The sequence below is a fragment of the Rissa tridactyla genome, chromosome 8 (genome assembly GCF_028500815.1).
Source record: "Rissa tridactyla isolate bRisTri1 chromosome 8, bRisTri1.patW.cur.20221130, whole genome shotgun sequence".
NCBI classification, from domain to species: domain Eukaryota; kingdom Metazoa; phylum Chordata; class Aves; order Charadriiformes; family Laridae; genus Rissa; species Rissa tridactyla.
In genome coordinates this window covers 27,894,471-27,912,764 of record NC_071473.1, presented here as the reverse complement: position 1 = coordinate 27,912,764, position 18,294 = coordinate 27,894,471, and the positions used below count along the sequence as shown (strand labels likewise).

Below are 18,294 nucleotides of genomic sequence, written 5' to 3'. Positions count from 1 at the left end.
GACGTTTGGAGTTTGTGTGGTTTATTCTCCAGAGGCGGAGTTGAAGGCACATGCTGGCTGTTACTTGTGAGTCGAGGACTGGAGTGCAGTTCCCTCTCTGCTTCAAGAAAAATTTGGAAGAGCTTTGTTTCTGGCTTTCCAAAACATATTTGAAACATAACTCAGTGGCAAGCTTTGTTTTGGAAATGGCCTTGCTCCAGCAATGGTTTTGTCAAGTCTGTTTATCCCAATTCCTTCCCTGGCTTAATAGGCTGAGAAAGTAAAACTGTTGTGTGGGTGGGTGGTTGAAAATGGTCCGTATGGATATTGCTGTAATTTGTGTTTCATAAATAATGGTAGCTTGTGCGTAAGCCTGAAATTGACTGAAAATGCATTAAAAGATAGCATGAAGGCATGTAAACTGCTACTTAAAATCCATAGCAGGAGTCTGTAGGGAGGAGGGGGAGGTTTCTCAGGAGGCGTGCAAAGTCTTTGCAACATTAAACGTCGCGATTCAAATGTGTGAAAAGTTAGGTTTTTTTAAATGTTTATTGAAGAATGCAAAACTCCTTAAATACTTGAGAAAAGAAAGCTGTCTTGTCTGCAGCGGGGCCAGGTGATGGATGCTAATAGCAACGGTATTATTTCCAAATAGCTGCAGTGTTAATTATGGCCCGTGTCTGAAAAAAAAATATCTGTGGCTGGTGAGTGGGAGGTGGAAGGGCAGGGGCGGGAGGGAGATTAAACCATCAAAATTCCAGAGGATTCAGTGTTCTATGTAGGGAACATTTCTGGCCTCGCCATGGCTGTCCAGCCGGCAGGGTGGGACCTAGGCTGGGAGGTCGCCTTGCTTCCTGAGCTGCTGAACTTACTGCTGCTGAGAGAACGCTTGTATATAGTTGTATCACTTAATTTGTTCTTAATTAGGCTCAACAACGTGAGCTGTGTGTTTGTGATACCTAATTCAGATAGGAGGGAAGCCAGGTGTTAGAGCTGTTGCAGACTGTGAGCACATCTTGGGGGGGGTGAGAGGGGAAAGCACTGCCTTTCAACGGGCGGGGGAAAAGGCTTCAAAATATTATTTAATAGGAACTAGTGGTGACGATCATGAGCGATGGAGCCGTTGAACTGGGTCGAGGGGCAGCGCTCCAGTGGGAACTGGTGTAAATCCCCTCCAGGAGTGCTTGGGCTGGAGCGAGGGGTGTCTGGTGTCTCCCCTGCGCAGGCGGACACCGTCCAAAATAACTTTCATGCTGCCTTTGGCCAGGATGTTTCCAGCTCTGGTCGTTTTGCTGAAGTTCTGAAGCTGAAGCACAGCGTACGCTTTGCCGTTAGGTGCGCTGGTGGCAAGCGTGCGAGGGAAGGGCATGGAGCTGCTGGAGGGCGAGGCGCCCGGGAGGGACGCAGTCAGAAAACAAGCCTCGGGAAAGCCTCGTAACATTCCTGCACGAAGTATCCCATTCGCAAAATGCTTTTGATTTAACTTTTTTAATTATTTTTTTTTTTGGTCACAAGTCAGTAAAATTCAGTTGTGCTTTATATCAATGGTTTTGTAATTCTCACCATATTATCTGATATTTAAATTTGTTCGCAAGATACTGCGCTACAATCCAATAAACTTGTTTTCTCATTACAAGAAGTCATGTGTTTGCCAATTGGCCAAATATCTCATTTAAAGAAGCTGCAACTTCATTTTTGTTTAACCATTTTAACTTTTGCTTTGGAGTTTGAAAGTAATTTTTAGTCTTTTTTTTTTCCCCAGTCTTTCTGCCATCTCTACATCTTCGCCTCTGAAAAGATACAGTTGGAGCTGAGCGTCAGGAATATTCCCTCCTACACCCCCTACTGTCAAATTAAAATATCCGAGGGGAAATTAAAATGTAATGTGACTTTTGCCCTTTGTTTTGCCACTTGAAGTTAAATGCTATGAGGATGATTTGAAGGTGGCTAATATTTGTTGCATTGTGGGTGTTCCTCTGGAGATGTGGTCTTACACAAGAAGCGTTCATGAGAGGTGTCTTCCTAAGGATGAGAAGTATCGCGTTGTACGCAATTGAAAGCTTTTTGGTGAATCTCCCCTGGCCTGCTGCTGCCTCCAGCTCGGATCTTCTGGGGGCTGTGGTTTTTACTGGGTGATAGCTGTATCTCCAACATGAGGAAAACTCTTGGGAAAATGTAATGTTGCTGGGGCACCACGGTCCCACAGTCACTTGGAATGGGTGGAAATTGCCCGTTTTAAAGGGTTGTCATTGCTGAAGTCACTGTTGGTGGTGTCATTATGGGCTATCAGTGATGAAATGAAGATTTCTGGGTAATCGCTGTGCATTCTTCTGATGAGAATAAAGGGCAAAAGACAGCTTTTTTTTTGATGTCTTTTCTGGATCAGTAAACTCTTCAGATCAAATTTTTTTTTTTCCTTTCTTGGGTAAAACCCCCTTTTTGGGAGAGCAAACCCCCACTTTTTCTGTGCCCCTTCAGTTGGGGGCGTGACTTGGTTTCACCCATATCCCTTGTGAACGGGCCGTGGAGCAGCTCCTGGGTGTTGGATACAAGCAGATGAACTTTCCAAGGATCCTGATGCACCATAACCCAGATCCCGCTCGTCTTGCTGCGGCACTGGAGGCCGGAGGTAGCTTTGGAGCCTGGATATGTGAATGAAATGGAGCCCTCCCCAAAATGGCCCGTGGCGTCCTTGATCATCTGTGATCTGACTGTGCTTGCCAAGTGTAAAGTGCCTTTTTAAAACGAGCTTTTATCATTTGTGCTGAAAAAGGACTTTGAGGCTTCCTGTGCAGATAGGACTTTTGTGTTGTACATGGGATCTTTCCAGTCCCTAGTGAATAAACACAGCTGGCCGTTTTGGGAAATGGACTTAACATCTTTGCATCAAAGCTGTACAAATAAGGCAGAAAGCTGTACTGAATTATTAGACAGCGTTTTCTGACTTTTACACTGATTTAGGAGTGATCAGATGGAAAAATGCATTTCTTATGAGGCTGCCTTCAGCCCCTGCAGGAGGAAATAAGTTTCCCTTCCTCCCCCCCCCTTTTGGAAACATGACTAGAACAAGCAGCCTTGACGACTTATCAATCTTGGATTATCCTGCAATAATTTACTGGGCAGTCTTTTGCTGTCCGGAGCCGCCCACGCGCGCAAGTCAATGGTGCCTTTGTTCGGGAGTGCTGGAAGAATGCATGATCTAATGGGGTGGTGGGAGTCCGCCTTCGTCCCAGCGCGCTCAGGGCTGCGCTCATTCCCCCGGCGTCCCAAACACGTTTCCTTTCTCCATCTCTGTCTTAGCACGGGCGCCCAGAAAAAGCAACCCGTGTTTGTATCTGTTGGGCTTTCTTAAAGCCCTTGTGCCCGTCTGTGCTGGAGCTCTGGATGCCAAAATCTTTGATATGGTGGAGTATGGCTTATGATGAGACTGTGTTATAATCCTTTGGACGCTTCTTGTTCGTGAAATACATGCCTAAATCTCCAGGCTCTTTAGGTGAGGGAAAGAAAATAAGCCTAAAGTTTATTAATACTAGTTTATGTTTCCACAAGGGCCACCACTCAGCATTTGAGAGCTGTCACCCATGCTCCTATGTGGAGTTATTTCCTCAGTGAAGAACATCAGAAAATGGAAATTCTTCAATTTTTTTTTTTTTTCAGATGCTGGATGTTCTATTTGCGTGTGTAATACCAGTGCTCTCATCTTCTCTTCCTCCTCCTCCATAATTTTTCCCAGAAAAGCTAGGGTGTAGTTGTAAAGAACAGTTGCTCTAGAACTACAGTATTTTCTTGCTTTCTGTCATAAGTTTGGCTTTTCCATGCGCGTGTGATGCAAGCAACATAACTTACCGCTTATGTGTCTTGCAGGTGTTGGGCTGTTGTTGTCTAATAGAACTTTTTTTTGTTCCAAAAAAGCAAGTTGCTCAGGATATTTCTCATTCTCCTCCCCTCCTTATAAACACTGTCCTGCTCTTGTTGCCTATCTGCATGCTGGAAAATCCAATCCCGTTCCGTGGGTTGGGATGGGATAACTCATTCTCCTTAAGTATTGGGGAGTTGAGGTAGGAGTAAGGACCGGATGGGAAAATGGCATGGAGCACGTTCTAGTCTTGGGCACTGGGAAAGCCGGCCTTTCTCCCTGGGAATGACAGAGAAACAGGTCAGATGAGAGCAAAATAAAACGCCGACGGTAGTTGCTTGCTCTCTGTCCTGTCACTGCAGAATGGAAATGAAATCCAGTCAAAAAGTGAGAAATATGCTGGTATTTGTTTTCAATTCTTTTAACCTTTACTTAGAAATAGGTTGTCAGCAGGTACCTGTGTGAAAAAACTGTCTGGAACAGGAGCCAACCTAAACAGAAGCAGAGAAAGCTTAACCCTTTCATTACTGCTCAGTGGATTTCGCTGAAAACAAATCTGCAAAGGCTCGGTTCTTTGCCCAGTACGTCCTTCTCAGGTGGAGTTTTGTTTTTTCCTGGGCAGCAAAACTCAGTGGCCGTATTTTAAAGCTCGTGGCTGGGAGGATGCACTGTGGGATCGCAGAGGTGCAGAAGAGGTAGCGTGGTTACTTCCCACACGCCGGGGATGAGAGTGAACTGATCATGAAGGAGGCAAGTGTCGTCTGGACTTATCTCATCCAGGCATCTGCTCACAATTCAGCGCTTGTAGTTGGCGTGCCAGCTGGCGGGACGTTTTCCTGATGCAAATTATCCATCCATTCTGAGGGGTCCAAAAACAAGGAGGCCTTTTGTGTGTAGGGACAAATTCCTAACTTGGGGGAAAAGGGAGGAGTTTCTAAAGATCTAAATAGCATTTGATTACATTTTTCCAGTCTATCTTCATGGCTTTCAGCATGGTGCGTTTCCTGGTGGACCTTTGGGATACAGAATTGGACGATAACGCTGCTGAGGAAGGGCTTTAATTGCTGCTGACATCTGGCAGCTGTGGTCAGCCTGATGAGGCGAGCAGGTTGTTGGGAGAAGCATCCCCTCCATCAGACAATGTCAAACACTTCCAGTGCTGCCGCTGCTTTCTCTGCAGGACCCAGACTGGCTCGCTTGGTTTAATCTGTAATTGCAATATCATCTTGAAGGCTTGTCTGTTTGCCTACTTTCTTTACAGAATGATAATAAATGGTTTTCTACATCACCTTGAATTATCAAAAGGGGCTGGTTATATCGTCACCTTGTCACTTGCTGGCGAACAGCTTCCTGCCTCAGAAAAGATGACATTTTAAAATGTGGGGCTCACGATTTTTGAGCTCTGGAGGCTTTAAAGACATGTCAAGTTGCACTCCTGAAGTGCTGAGCTCATGGTTGCTTATTACCACATGTCATCTTCTTCCTAATGAACTTTTATAACAAGCATCTGGAGTTCTTCCTGCAAAATAGATCTCCCGATTCTCAGTACACAGAGGGAAATATTATCCAATACTTGACAGTATCAGACACTTCTAAGCCGAACAGAGATCAAAATAATTACCAGCTTCTAGGAACAGGAGAACAATGACTTTTTGTCTTCCGAATGAAACATTTAAAGCTGCCTTTCACTTAGTTATTGCTGTCGCTGTTTCTCAGTGTAATAGCAGTATATATTCAGCCCTGAAAAGCTTGAAAGCAACCTAGGCAGCTTATCTTTGCTAGCAAAAGGCTGTGCAGCTTTGAAGAGCTGTGCTGGCTGCCAGGCTGCTAAGCACGGCTTTTACCTTCAGCGTGAACAGGGGGGAAACACGTTTCAACACTCTGTCAGCTGGTCTCGGGTGAACTATTGTTCCAACAGTATTTACCCACGGCAAGCTGATATGGCGGGAGCGCACAGCCGCCCTGTGTGCATTACTGCATTCCTGTGTAATGCCATTAACAGGATTTCTCAAGTAGTTAACACTGCCAGCTGAAATAAATGTCTTTTTCACCTGGGTTGCTCGGTCAGGAGGGTTTTGGATGCTTTTTCTTTGGCCCATGGTGTAAAACTGAAGATGAAAAAGTGAGAGTCCTTTCCTTTTAGTGTAAGGGATTTCTATGGAAAATGTTTTCACGCTACCCAGAGCGTAGTTTGCATGTGCCATTTACTGAGCTGGAATTTTTGCAAGGAGCTGTAGGAGACCTTCCTGTCAGGAAACAGAGACCGTAATCCAGTTGTAGTGGAGAGGGGGGGAAAAAAAAAAGTTCTTTTTGGGACGTGCAGGCTGTGACCTGGCCTTTCTGCTGGAGCAGAAAGTTGTGTGTTTGTGGAGTGAGAGCACACACCCGGCCCCCTCTTCATTCCCAGGATTCTTTCAAAGCGTTTCCTCCCCAAAATTGTCTTGATGAAGCCTGAATGCAGGGTTTTGGCTTCATGCAAGAGGAATGCAGTAGTAGCAGAAGGAAACTAACCACCCCAAGTCAAAGTGGCCGGGTATTCTTGGCAGTTCAGTTGATGCGATTTAATTGAATGATCTTCATGCTGTTGGCTCCGACTTTTGTTTTTTCCCCTCTTGACTCAAGGAATGGCTGCTCTTGCCTGATGTCTTCACTATTTTCACTAGTGATGAAAATTGCCCAAAGAAATCTCACCGGGGCAGTGACTTTCGGCCTCATATTTTGTTTTAATCAGTGTATGAGCTCAAAGAAAACTTTCTCATGATGTTGCTGATGATGGTTTTACTAGAGCTAAAACCATGATAGTAGATCTGGTTTTAGTTGCTGCCCATCCAGGGTGTTGGTGAAGTTCTCGGGCTGGCACGTTGCAGGTCAACACATATGCTAGGGTCTTCCTGCAGAAGAACGAGGAGGCATTTGCTTCTGGGGCTCCTTGCCTTTATCTGGAAAAGATGGCCCATTTACCATGGGTCTGAAAAAAATACTTGTGTGTGTCTGACCTGTTGGCTTATGTGTGGTGTGCTCACCTTGAGTTTCTGCGTTGTCCATGCTCTTCATCTCTGCAGCATGCTTTGCCTTCAGGGAGGAGCTCTCTTCTCGAGAAGAGACCACATAGCAGGAGAAATGGGAAACCTGTGAGGGACTGATTTATATTCCTGGTGTCTGATTCTTGCCTTGTGTCGGGATTCAGGTGAAAAATACTTCCAAATAAACGGAAACGGGATTAATCACCTCTTGTATTTGGCAGCAAGGGGAGGGTAAGCCTAAGCTGCGTTACAGTGTTAAGCGTTGATCCTTTGGAGTTTCTAGCCCTTGTGGAAGCACTTTGGCATTAGTAGTGGGATTGCTTCTCGCTTGTCTTCTGTATGTAAGAAGATCTCATTAAATAACTTGACCCCAAACCAAAAGCAAGCAAGTATTGAGTAAGAGCAGCAGGTTGTGAATGTCTGGCTTCTAGTCTTGTGCTTAGGTCATGTGTAACCTCACACATGATGTAACAGTAATGGGTATTTTGTGGGGAGTATTGGGGGGTTTGTATCTGTACAGTGCCCCAGCTGTCTTGCATGTCACGCACAGATGGTGCCTTTTTGGTAGGTTGGGGCATCGGCAGACTTCTTTCCTTTAAGAACAAGATTGCTCTTTCTTTTATCCTTGGTACATGCAGGCGTAAGTATTTGAGGTGCTGTACATCTTGATTTTTACTTTAGTTTTTTTCTGGTATGTTGATTTCTGGACCCCTTGCCATGCTTCTCCTGCAGCTTCAGTGTTCCCAGCAGCCAGAGCAGACTGAGGTTCCTCCGTCACCGTCTGGGCTCTGGCCATGATGTGCCCAATGCAGAGCCTGTCCTGCTCTGACTGGCGGGTGCTCTGTGGGCGAGAGCCATGGTTTGTGACTCGAACCTGATGGACTGCAATCGGGTTTTGCGTGTGTGCTTTGAGAGGCATGCTGCTCTTGTTGCTGCTGCTCTCTGTTCTGCTTTAACTTATGAAGTGAGGCACTATTTGGCAGGTGCGAAGCCTCGCGTTAAAATTTAACGCAGTGGAGTTAATTCATTTTACAAGTGGAAGTTAAATCCGTGTGACTTCTGCAGGCAGAGAAAACCTGTTTCTCAATCAGTTGAAACTCTTCTAGTAGTTTTTTTTTTGGTCAATGAAGAGACCAGTGATGGCCGCAACCTCTGCTTAGAGCAGGGAGGTGGTGGGAGCGTAAAAGACCGTGGCAGGGACTAACCGCCTGGGGTTTTGTTCCAGACAAACCTCACGTTTTAGCGAGTTCCCTACGTGCGCCAGGGTGTCCTGATTGTACACAGTCTGCCCGCCGAGGTGGAGAGAGAACAGCCGGCACCCAGCTGTACGCCGCCTCCCGGGAACATGCCTGTGGGCCGGTGGGGGTGGAGGAGGAAGGTGGCTGAAGCGTGCTGCAGCCCTTTTCCCCTCATGGCTTTTCTTGGGGCTGTGCATCCCCTGGGTGGTTGGTTTACATGCACAGGGGGTAGATGCTCAAGTCACTGGAAAAGAATCCATGAGAGCGAATGATCTGCTGATTGCTGCGTACCTGTTAGGAGGTGGGAGGGCAGGGAGGTGGGTTTACGTTTACCCCCCTAGGAGAGGGAGAACATGGCTTGCATGTAAATCAGTGCACTTTGATCTGAAAAGCGTCTTGGAGCCTTTAATCTTGTGGTCTGGGAAACTTAAAGCTTGTTTTGCCTTTCCCAGGGAATGAGTAGAAAAAGGTGTACTCAGTAGCTCACTGCTGGAGGAAAGACTTTACGAGGAGTAGGGGGAGTTTGGGATATTGTCTATTTGGGGAGGAAGCAGAGGGACAAAACAGGCTCTATAGTGTGACTCTTACCTCTTTGGATAACACCCTTTCTCCCAAACACGCATTTGGAAGAAATATCATCAAATGGCATGGTTAACTTGGAGATACACACAAACTGTTTGTGGCTCTGACATAATATATCACCTGTCGGGATAAGGACACTGTTGGTGATGTCTAGAGAAGAGAATTGCGGTTTGTGAGATGTGCATTTGGTTGCAGAGGGGTCTGTAGGTTATTTATTTACTCAGTCTGCCCTCGACTTCAGTTCCTTCACCTTGTCTCCACCAGGAGATGCAGTACGTAGGACTGGAAGAGATACTTCTGGTGCTACTGGACACTGCTTGTCCTACTGGATGGTACTGGAGATGTTTCTTGTAAAGGGAGAACTGCAGTGGAGCTCTTGCCATTCTTTCTAGTTTGTTTGAGTCTTTCTCACGCCTGTCTTCTCTCATCCGCAGGAAAGGCCTTTGACATCACGTACGTGCGTCTGAAGTTTCACACCAGTCGGCCGGAGAGCTTTGCAATCTACAAACGCACCAGGGAAGACGGCCCATGGGTGCCCTACCAGTATTACAGTGGCTCCTGTGAGAGCACATATCACAAAGTCAACCGGGGCTTTATTCGGACTGGGGAGGATGAGCAGCAGGCTCTCTGCACAGATGAGTTCAGTGACATCTCCCCTCTCACTGGGGGCAACGTGGCGTTCTCAACACTGGAGGGGCGTCCCAGTGCCTACAACTTTGACAACAGCCCTGTGCTACAGGTATGTGAGCAGGACTAAGTCAAGCCGGTGGTCCGAGTTGAGTCTTTTCCGTGTAGTTGTTGTGAATGGTGGCTTTGTGCTGACCGTGGGCTGCACGACAGCCCTTATTCATACTGAAAGGTCCTTGCACAAGTAAGTTGGGACGGACAATCTAAAGAAATACTTTTGAAGGAAGAGTTGAACTCTTGATTCTCTTGTTAGTAAGCTTATGGTACAAAAAGCAAAATCTGTGGCATTAAGGATGATTTGTCATTAGGCATCATGGAAGCCTTTAGAGGATGGATGCAAATCTCTGCCTGCTTAGAAAGTAGTGGTCGGCATTTTGCTGCTGTTTCAGATATAAGGACAGAGGAAGGTAAAGCCTAAGTCAAATGAACACTTGAAGCACCTGCATTTTTATTTTGAGCACAAAAATTTAAGAAATATGAGATTCCTCTAAACCAGTAAAGGGTTACTGGAAACCCTAACCCGTTCTACGTGTGTGTTGCGGGGGGGAGCTTGATTTTATCCACAATATTTGGTTTTCCTTACAAGTGGCTTGGGGACTGAGTTCGGCTGGGTGGGTTTTTTTTTGTTGTTACCCTTTATAATGCCGGTTGGGCAGTAGTCAGGAGCATGCTGGGAGCACCAGTTTATCCAGCTTTCTGTATGCTGCTTGATGGCGTCTTCAGTTGCAACAAGAAGCTAAAGCTGTGGGGTTTCCTCCCTCGGGGCTCCTCTCCTTCCTTTTTGGAGCTGTGATAGCCGCTTCTTCCCTTTCCTCTTGGAGTAGCAGGAGCAGACTGAGACGTGATCCCCGGCCAGCGAGCAGGAAGGCAGAATCCGGTGGGGCTCACTTCTGCAAATGAAAACAAAGATTAGTGGGGAAGGGAGAAGAACTCCTGAAATGGAAAAGAACCAGTTTGGCCACCTTGTTGCTGTAGCTAACCCTTGCAGAGAACAGGGTCTAATCGTTAAGGTGAACGGAGAGATTTTGAGTTAGTGATACGGTGTATAATTTTCTGATAAACTTCTCTATGTAAGGAATAGAGACCTGACCGCCAATTTCCTGGAATAGGTACAAACCTCTGGCATTGCTTTTTGCAACTGGAGTATTTTGAGTGTATTTTGTGCTCAGCATTTCCACGTGTTTATGCCAGTGTTTGTAATTCAGCAAATCTTCTTATTGTACTGGCTAAGCAGCAACGCAGCTGCACTGCAGTTGTACACACAAGGATGTTTTTCCTGTTTTTATGGTGTTAGAAGGAAAACGGCATTGCAAAAGCTGTAATAAAACCAAGAAGGTACTAGTCACTAGGACAGTCACTGGCTGAAGGTGTTGTGAAATCTGGGGACAGGCTATGTTTGCTGGCTGTTGCTGGAGGAGGGTAGGGCAGTGTGTTGAAGATGCTGTGTAAATATTATGAAAAGCTCTTGTGTTGTGAGTCAAATCTGCCTGCCTCTTTTTCTTCCTCAGCCTCCCCCAGCCTCATTCATCTGTCTGTGTCTTTTCGCCTGGTGGGATGTATCTGCAGACAAGTGTACCCTAAAGCTTTTCCTGATGGTGCTGTATAGCTTTGCAGGAAAACTACGGTCAGATAGATACGTATAATTAGCAAGCTCATATAATTGCCTGCATGGCACTTCTTGCCGGAGAGGTTACCCACGACTTCCCAGCTGAGAGCAGTCAGGAGGAGAAGAGGCATGGGAAAGGGTAGCCAGACAGGAGCAGGGTCTGGAAAACAACATTTGAAGCAAGAGGATGCAGTGCGAGGTCTCTCAGGCAGGGATGTGTGCGCTTCCAAGGTGCAGGGGGGAAGATGGTGAGGAGGGAACTTGCTGACTGATGAATGACTTTGTAAATACAACTGCTAATGATATGGCACTGGTACGCTCTCGGGGGGGATGTTTGATGATTAATCTGATGGGATTTCTCTCTGATTTAGGAGTGGGTGACGGCTACAGATATTAGAGTGACCCTCAATCGTCTGAACACCTTTGGAGATGAAGTTTTCAATGATCCAAAAGTTCTCAAGTCTTACTACTATGCGATTTCTGATTTTGCTGTGGGTGGTAGGTGAGTAGACAATAAACCTCTGTACTTATTTAAAGCTCTTGGTCGGGATTACTAGAGTGCTTTAAAGATTTTGATTTATACTCACATGGTACCATTAGGCTCCGGTCTCTATTGACTGTCCTAAACGAAAAATACAGTGGAATGAATTTTATGAAGCTTGCAAATACTGTATAATCTCCTGTGGCTATAATTTCAGGGCAGACAGAGATTGAATTTTTTTTTTCCTTGAATAGATCAAATGTTAAGTGATTTGGGAGGGTGGAGAGTGAGAAGAGTGGCAAAAATATAAAACTAAAGAAAAAACCCCATTTTTTTTTCTACCCTGACTTTGTGTGGTTTTTAACACACTTTGTGTGTTGTTTTGTGTTCTCTGACTGTATCTGTAGCCTAGAATAACAGTAAATAGAAAATCTCAACATCTCTCCTTTGCATATATTTTGGGAGCTATCGCCTATGAAACATTCTAAACATACCCTCTTTCAGTTTAAAATCATTGCCCCTTGTCCTCTCACTACAGGCCTTGGTAAAAAGTCTCTCTCCATCTTTCTTGTAAATGCCCTTTAGATATTGAAAGACCTGAATAAGGTCTCCCTGGAGCCTCTTCTGCTCCAGGCTGAACAGCAGCAGTTGTATTCTCAGTTTTGTTGTGACCTTCGAATTTGTCTCGTCTCACATTTTCAGATCTGGGCTTTGTTTCTTGGATGCCTGGAGTTTAAATACTTGTTCTTTGTCTCTTGTTAACCAGATGCAAATGTAACGGGCACGCAAGCGAGTGTGTGAAGAATGAGCTTGGGAAGCTGGTCTGCAACTGCAAACACAACACCTTCGGGGTCGACTGTGAAAAGTGTCTTCCTTTCTTCAATGACCGTCCATGGAGGAGAGCGACAGCAGAGAGCGCCAATGAATGCTTGCGTATGTGCAGCCACGCTTGATGGGAAGACCTCTCACGGGTTGGGTCCCCTGCCTCTTGACATCCAGAAGCTGGCCCGGCATGGTTTTAACTTGTCTCAGTTGCAGTTAGCCAGTTTTAAGCGCAGTTCTGGTTTTTTTTCAGCAGACATTTCATGGGACTGCTGGTCATTCCACTCCTATCCTGTAGGACCGTGCTGGTAGATCCCTAGAAAGGGGCATCTCCTTTCCGGAGAAGGATGGGAGCGACCTTTAGGAAAGAGGAGTGCTGCAAAAATGTACAGGCTTGTGCTTTATGGGACCCATAGAAAAAAAAATCTGTATTTAGTATGCTGGAATATAATTGCCCTTTAAAAAGCTCCTCATTTAGCATCATCTGACTTCCTCTTTCTTTTGGATTATTGGTTTTTACAGTTACTTGTTGACTGTTTCATCCAATTTTGAGGCTGTTGCAACAGTTCTGGACCGCAAATGTGGATCTCTGTGACCGAATGCCAATTTACTTAGCTTGATTTTGTGTCGCAGACCACAGCTCCTGGTAGTTTACTTTACGGGGAAGCTTTTTAGACAGAAAAGCTTTCTTCCTGTCTGACCTCTTTGTGCGTCGATCGGTCCCAGCTGTCTGGTCGAGACCTGTGGCTTCCCTTGACAGGCCGGTGAAACCCAGGACTCCTGCTCCCTAGAGGTTTATAATCTGTCTACATTCGGGGGAGAAACTCTCCGTACAGCAGGGAGTCAGCCCTGACGTTGTCTTTTCATCCTTATTTGCACGGCCAAGATCAGAGTTGCTGTGTGGGAGGGAGGAATTTCCGCTTCCCATGTGGAAGGGAGTGGGGTAGAAAAGGCTGGTTTTCTTCTGGATGTAGATGAGAGTGGTCTCAAGGAGCCTGTTTCATCGTTACAGCCTTGCTTCCCGCTCCCCACATTTAGCCACCACAAAAACATGCTTCCTTCTTTTTCTTCTCGTTGAAGCACACATGCCTTAGGGGGTCTGTGCGTGAGTCTCGGGAGGTTAAAGGCTCCTACTCCAGCTCCCCTACAACTTAGTATCAAGCTTTTCTTCGCGGGTTTTGTGACTGTCGGGGTCAGATGGCTGTATGTGCTGTTCACCGGCAGTGCCCTTGTCTTTGCAGCTTGTGACTGCAACGGAAGGTCGCAGGAGTGCTACTTCGACCCTGAGCTGTACCGCTCCACTGGCCACGGGGGCCACTGCACGGGCTGCTCGGATAACACTGACGGTGCCCACTGCGAGAGGTGCAGGGACAGCTTCTATCGCCTGGGCAGCGAGGAGGGATGCCTGCCCTGCAGCTGCAACCCTGTCGGTGAGTGGTGGCAGTAAACCTTTCTGCTTGCAAACTTCCACACACAAAAGCTGGCTCTTCTCTTGGTTATGCAGCTAATGGCAAACGACAGGGTAGAATGGGATTTTTTTTGTTGTTGTTTTTCTTTTCTTTCTTTCCGCCTGCCCCATGTAGGAAATGTTTATTGGGTTGTATTTTGGTTTAAATTACCCTTGGATCTAATTGGGGTTAGGGTGGCAGGGGTAGATGTTTCACCTCTGCACCATTTACTCCTTCAAATGTGTTCTGAAATAGATTTTATTTTAGTTTCCTATTTCTTTTTCCCCCCACTGCTTATGTGTTACCCTGGACACTCCCAGTACTAAAGAGCTCATTTAAATTCTTAATAAACAAGATGATGTGAGTGGATATTTCTGGAAGTTGTTCATACTGAAGAATTGTAGTGAACTTTAGCTGCATCAGTTTCTCCTACTGAGTATCCAAGCACTATAAATACAAACCAGTGAAACGTTAAACACAAAAGGGGGTGGGGGTGAGACAAAACAAAGTAAACTCAAAATATGTAGTTAAACCCTTTCTAAAGAAAAGCAAAAAAAAAAAAAAAAAAAAAAAAACCACCAAAAAAACCCCCACAAAACCAAACAAAAAATTCTGGCAGGAGAACAAACCTTTTGTCGCCAAGGGAACCACTTGACCTGTACGGGGTGATCCCATAACCACACCAGCCCACAGCAAATAAGGGTGAAGGAGACAAAAGGGGAACAGATAGTAAGATATGATGTGAGGTTCCAAAATAGAGTAGCTGGAATAAGTAATTGCTTGCAGCATGCCCTAAAAGCAGCCAGCGAGAGGTCTGCCAGGGTACGGCTCCTATCTAATTTGGTCAGAGAGTTGTACAGTTGTGAAATTTTTGACCAAGAAAGGCCTCTTTCTTCCTCCATCTGCTCTTCCAGGTCCTCGTGTCGGACCTTATTTCAAGAGGTTGGCATCAGCTGAGGCGGTTGAGAAGAAGTAGGGAGGTGACTTCTCAGGTCCTTAAGGACAAATTTCAAAGGGCTTTGTAACTTAGCCATCAGCTTGTATCCCGTGGCACGCTGGGACCCAGGGTGTATTTGAAGCGCCCGGAGAGATTTAGATTGCTATTTTTTGTCCAAGTATTGTTTCTTCCTAAATAATCATAAGTGGGACTGTGAAGGGGATTTGAAGTTTGGCTGTATATGGTAAAGGTTTTGTGAGTTCTTCTGTCCTGTCCAGCCTCATCGTCTTGTAACTCTTCACTTTGCTATAATCTTTTGGTGTGGATTGAAATAGAAAGACGCAACTATTTCTGTATATTAAAATACGTTTCTCCTGGAAGTTAACTCATTCAATGCTGACAGCTCCTAGGCTGATAGCTACACCGGTGCCTGGGGGAAGGCGTTCTGTCTGCTGTGGATTAAAGAAACCTACTGCTGCTTTTTGTGCAAGTCTGCTTGAACGGAGCAGTGCTGAGGAAGATGTCCTTCCAAAAACGAGAGTTTTGCTGGAGAGTTTGTTGGGGTTAATAGTGGCACATGCAGCCTTGCTCCGAGGAGGCAGTTTAATCTTTAAATCCACCTCAGGAATCAAGGGAGGAAATGGGAACATGAGAGGGAGAGGTCAGGATATCCCCTGGCAAAGGGGAGATGGTGATTAGGGAGAACACGAGGGATTCAGGGAATAAAATCTCAGAAATGGTGCATTGCAGGGTAAAACAGGCATGGCAGTAGAGGCGTGTGAAGGTAACATTGAGGATGAAACAGGAATAAGGATGAGAATGCAATTTGAAGTTAAAATTATATTTATATGTAAAAACATTGGTTGGTAGGAATACTTAAAACTGAATATATAGTTTGGAAACTAGATAACAATTCGTCTCTCTAGAGCCGCGAGGGGAAAAATCCCTGTGAACTAGAGGCAGCCTTTAGGTAAGCTGTCACTCATTGGCTTGAAGCTGTACTTCCCACTGTCTTTTCCCATATTTCTTGGCTGTTTTGTAAAGTTGAAAAAACTGCAGGCTAATAGAGGTGTGAGGGTCTGCTGAGGTGCCTGTCCCCGCTCTTCCCGCAGGCTCCCTCAGCACGCAGTGCGACAGCTACGGCCAGTGCAGCTGCAAACCCGGCGTGATGGGTGAGAAGTGTGACCGCTGCCAGCCGGGTTTCCACTCCCTCTCTGAAGCTGGGTGCAGGTGAGGGGGACTGCTGCTCTCTAAATTAAAACTAGGTGCCTTTTTAAAGCTTTCTCTGTGTGGCTTTTAATGAGTTATCCTCTCTCCTGGCTCTTCCAGGCCCTGTTCTTGTGATCCGGCTGGCAGCACAGGGGAATGCAATGTCGAGACAGGACGGTGTGCATGCAAGGACAACGTTGAAGGCTTCCACTGCGAGAGGTGAGTTTCTCTTCCTGTGGCTTTGTTTCAGGAATGAGAAACATTCGAGTGATGGCCTGAGGTAAGCATCGGGGAAATTAATTCTCTTTCCTTTGCATTTTCAGATGTAAACCTGGTTTTTTCCATCTGGATTCCTCCAATATGAGGGGCTGTACCCCCTGCTTCTGCTTTGGTCACTCTTCAGTCTGCACCAATGCCGTCGGCTACAGTATCTATAGTATCACCTCCAGCTTCCAGTTTGGTAAAATGGAGCCTTCTTTTGTATCTCGGGTTGGGCTGTAGACTGAAGTCAGAAGCAATTAAAAAAACAAAACAAAACAAAACCCCCCAAAAACCCCCTGCTCCTTCTTCCCTGTGCAAGATCACAAATGTTGGGCAGGCAGATCCAGGATCCCTCCTTTGGAAGTGCTGAGCTACTGCTGAAGTTACTGGGAGCTTCCCAGTTTTCAACTGGGGAGCAATGAATTCCCAGCTCTGTCCTCGGGCACCCAGTGCTAACGTACACCGTGCAGGTGCAAGCAGGAATTGTAAATGTAAAACTTCTATAGCTTGAGAGCGGTGCTGGGAAGGGGGCATTCTGTTAATTTTAGAACCAAGTCAGGAGTTTCTGATTGAGAGGATTAGAATCACTTTAGATTTGGGGTTTACATGGCTCTGAATAAAAGACTGTCGTATTTCCGATGGGTCTGTAAGCCCAGGAGAAATGTTTTTTCATATAGTCAGTTTCCTGCCTATGCACGTTTTTATGCTGCGTAGTCTGAAAAGAACAACTTTTTAAATAAAAATTCCACTGGAGAACAGTTTGTACAAAGGCTGAAACTCGCATCAAGTCGTAGGGGACTGCAGGTCTTCCCGTGTCTGCTTAAGCTCTTCAGAAAAGAAGATTTTGAACAAGTAGTCGTCATAGGGCTCAAAGTTCAGAGGGTTCAAGTCAGCACTCAGGTTAGGGGCTTAAATTGGAAAGATGATGTTTGCTCTCTACGTTCTTCTGCACAGCTGCTTTCTTGCCTGTTAGTGCCAGTGTACAGACTGTAGATTAATTGTATGTGAGCAGTGTTCAGTATGACATGAGAAGCTGTGCGCAAAGCTACGGCTTCAAAGGGCGCTAATTCTTGCACGTTTGATTTTTCAGGAGAGGACGAGTGGCGTGCTGAGCAGCGTGATGGCTCTGAAGTCTTACTTCAGTGGAGTGCAGAGACCCAGGATATCTCTGTTATCTCGGACAGCTACTTCCCCATCTATTTTGTTGCGCCACGTAGGTCATCTGAGAAACGAGGTTTCTGTGCTGCCTGTGCCCTTTCTGTTCTGTCCCCTAACTGTAAGGATTTTTTTCCCCTTTCAGGCAAGTTCTTGGGCAACCAGGTTTTGAGTTACGGGCAAAACTTGACCTTCTCCTTCCGTGTGGACAGACGGGACACGCGCCTCTCTGCGGAGGACCTGGTGCTGGAAGGGGCTGGGCTGAGAGTGTCGGTGCCACTCATTGCCCAGGGCAACCCCTACCCCAGCGAGAATGCAGTGACCTACACCTTCAGGTGAGAGGGCTCTCCAGGTGTGCTGGGAGCAGCTGGGGTCTAGTGCCCCTTGGCCTCTAAGCTCTTGAGAAAACAAACAGCATAAATTTCAGCTTGGAAGAGCGGTCTTATCAGGTTAATTTGAAGCTCGCTGTCTAGCAGCATTGCATAAGTGTATGCAGAGTATGTTGCAATAGCATACTGCTGCTGGAAAGGGTGCTGTAAAAGGGCACAGCTGTTAGCATCTGAAAGCTTTGCTGATGATGCATGGCTCTTCTCCATAGGCTTCATGAGGCTACAGATTACCCATGGAGGCCTGCTCTTACGGCATTTGAGTTCCAGAAGCTTCTCCACAACTTGACTTCCATCAAGATCCGCGGGACGTATAGCGAGAGAAGTAAGTCACTGGACAGTCCCATTTGTCTAGTGCTTGGGTTGCTTTATTGTGGGGCCTGGTGATAAATAGCTGTGGCAGGTTATTTGGCAAGGCCTGTACCGATTGCTTTTTGCCTGGTCTTCCTGTGTAACAGCTTCTCCCAGACCTCCTGGAGATGAGTAGGGGGAGAAAGGGTGCTGCCTTTGAGAGTCTGGAAACTGAGCACCCCTCCCCTGCTGACTCTTTGTTTCTAAGAGCAGGGTTTTTGCTGTGTTGCACAGCCAGTGTCTTCCAGATTGGTAGAAATACATAGCACAGAG

At 46.2% G+C, this 18,294-nt stretch overlaps 1 protein-coding gene across 1 annotated transcript in view; it reads left to right on the top strand.

Moving 5' to 3' along the window:
- Positions 1 to 18,294, top strand: part of LAMC1 (laminin subunit gamma 1) — a 66,932-nt gene that overhangs the window by 33,040 nt on the left and 15,598 nt on the right. Inside the window, exons 2-11 of the mRNA XM_054210714.1 lie at positions 9,113 to 9,417; positions 11,343 to 11,473; positions 12,219 to 12,385; positions 13,516 to 13,704; positions 15,772 to 15,889; positions 15,989 to 16,087; positions 16,192 to 16,328; positions 17,220 to 17,342; positions 17,430 to 17,619; positions 17,883 to 17,995. Coding sequence (XP_054066689.1) covers positions 9,113 to 9,417; positions 11,343 to 11,473; positions 12,219 to 12,385; positions 13,516 to 13,704; positions 15,772 to 15,889; positions 15,989 to 16,087; positions 16,192 to 16,328; positions 17,220 to 17,342; positions 17,430 to 17,619; positions 17,883 to 17,995 — 1,572 coding nt within the window. The remainder of the gene's footprint in view (positions 1 to 9,112; positions 9,418 to 11,342; positions 11,474 to 12,218; positions 12,386 to 13,515; positions 13,705 to 15,771; positions 15,890 to 15,988; positions 16,088 to 16,191; positions 16,329 to 17,219; positions 17,343 to 17,429; positions 17,620 to 17,882; positions 17,996 to 18,294) is intronic.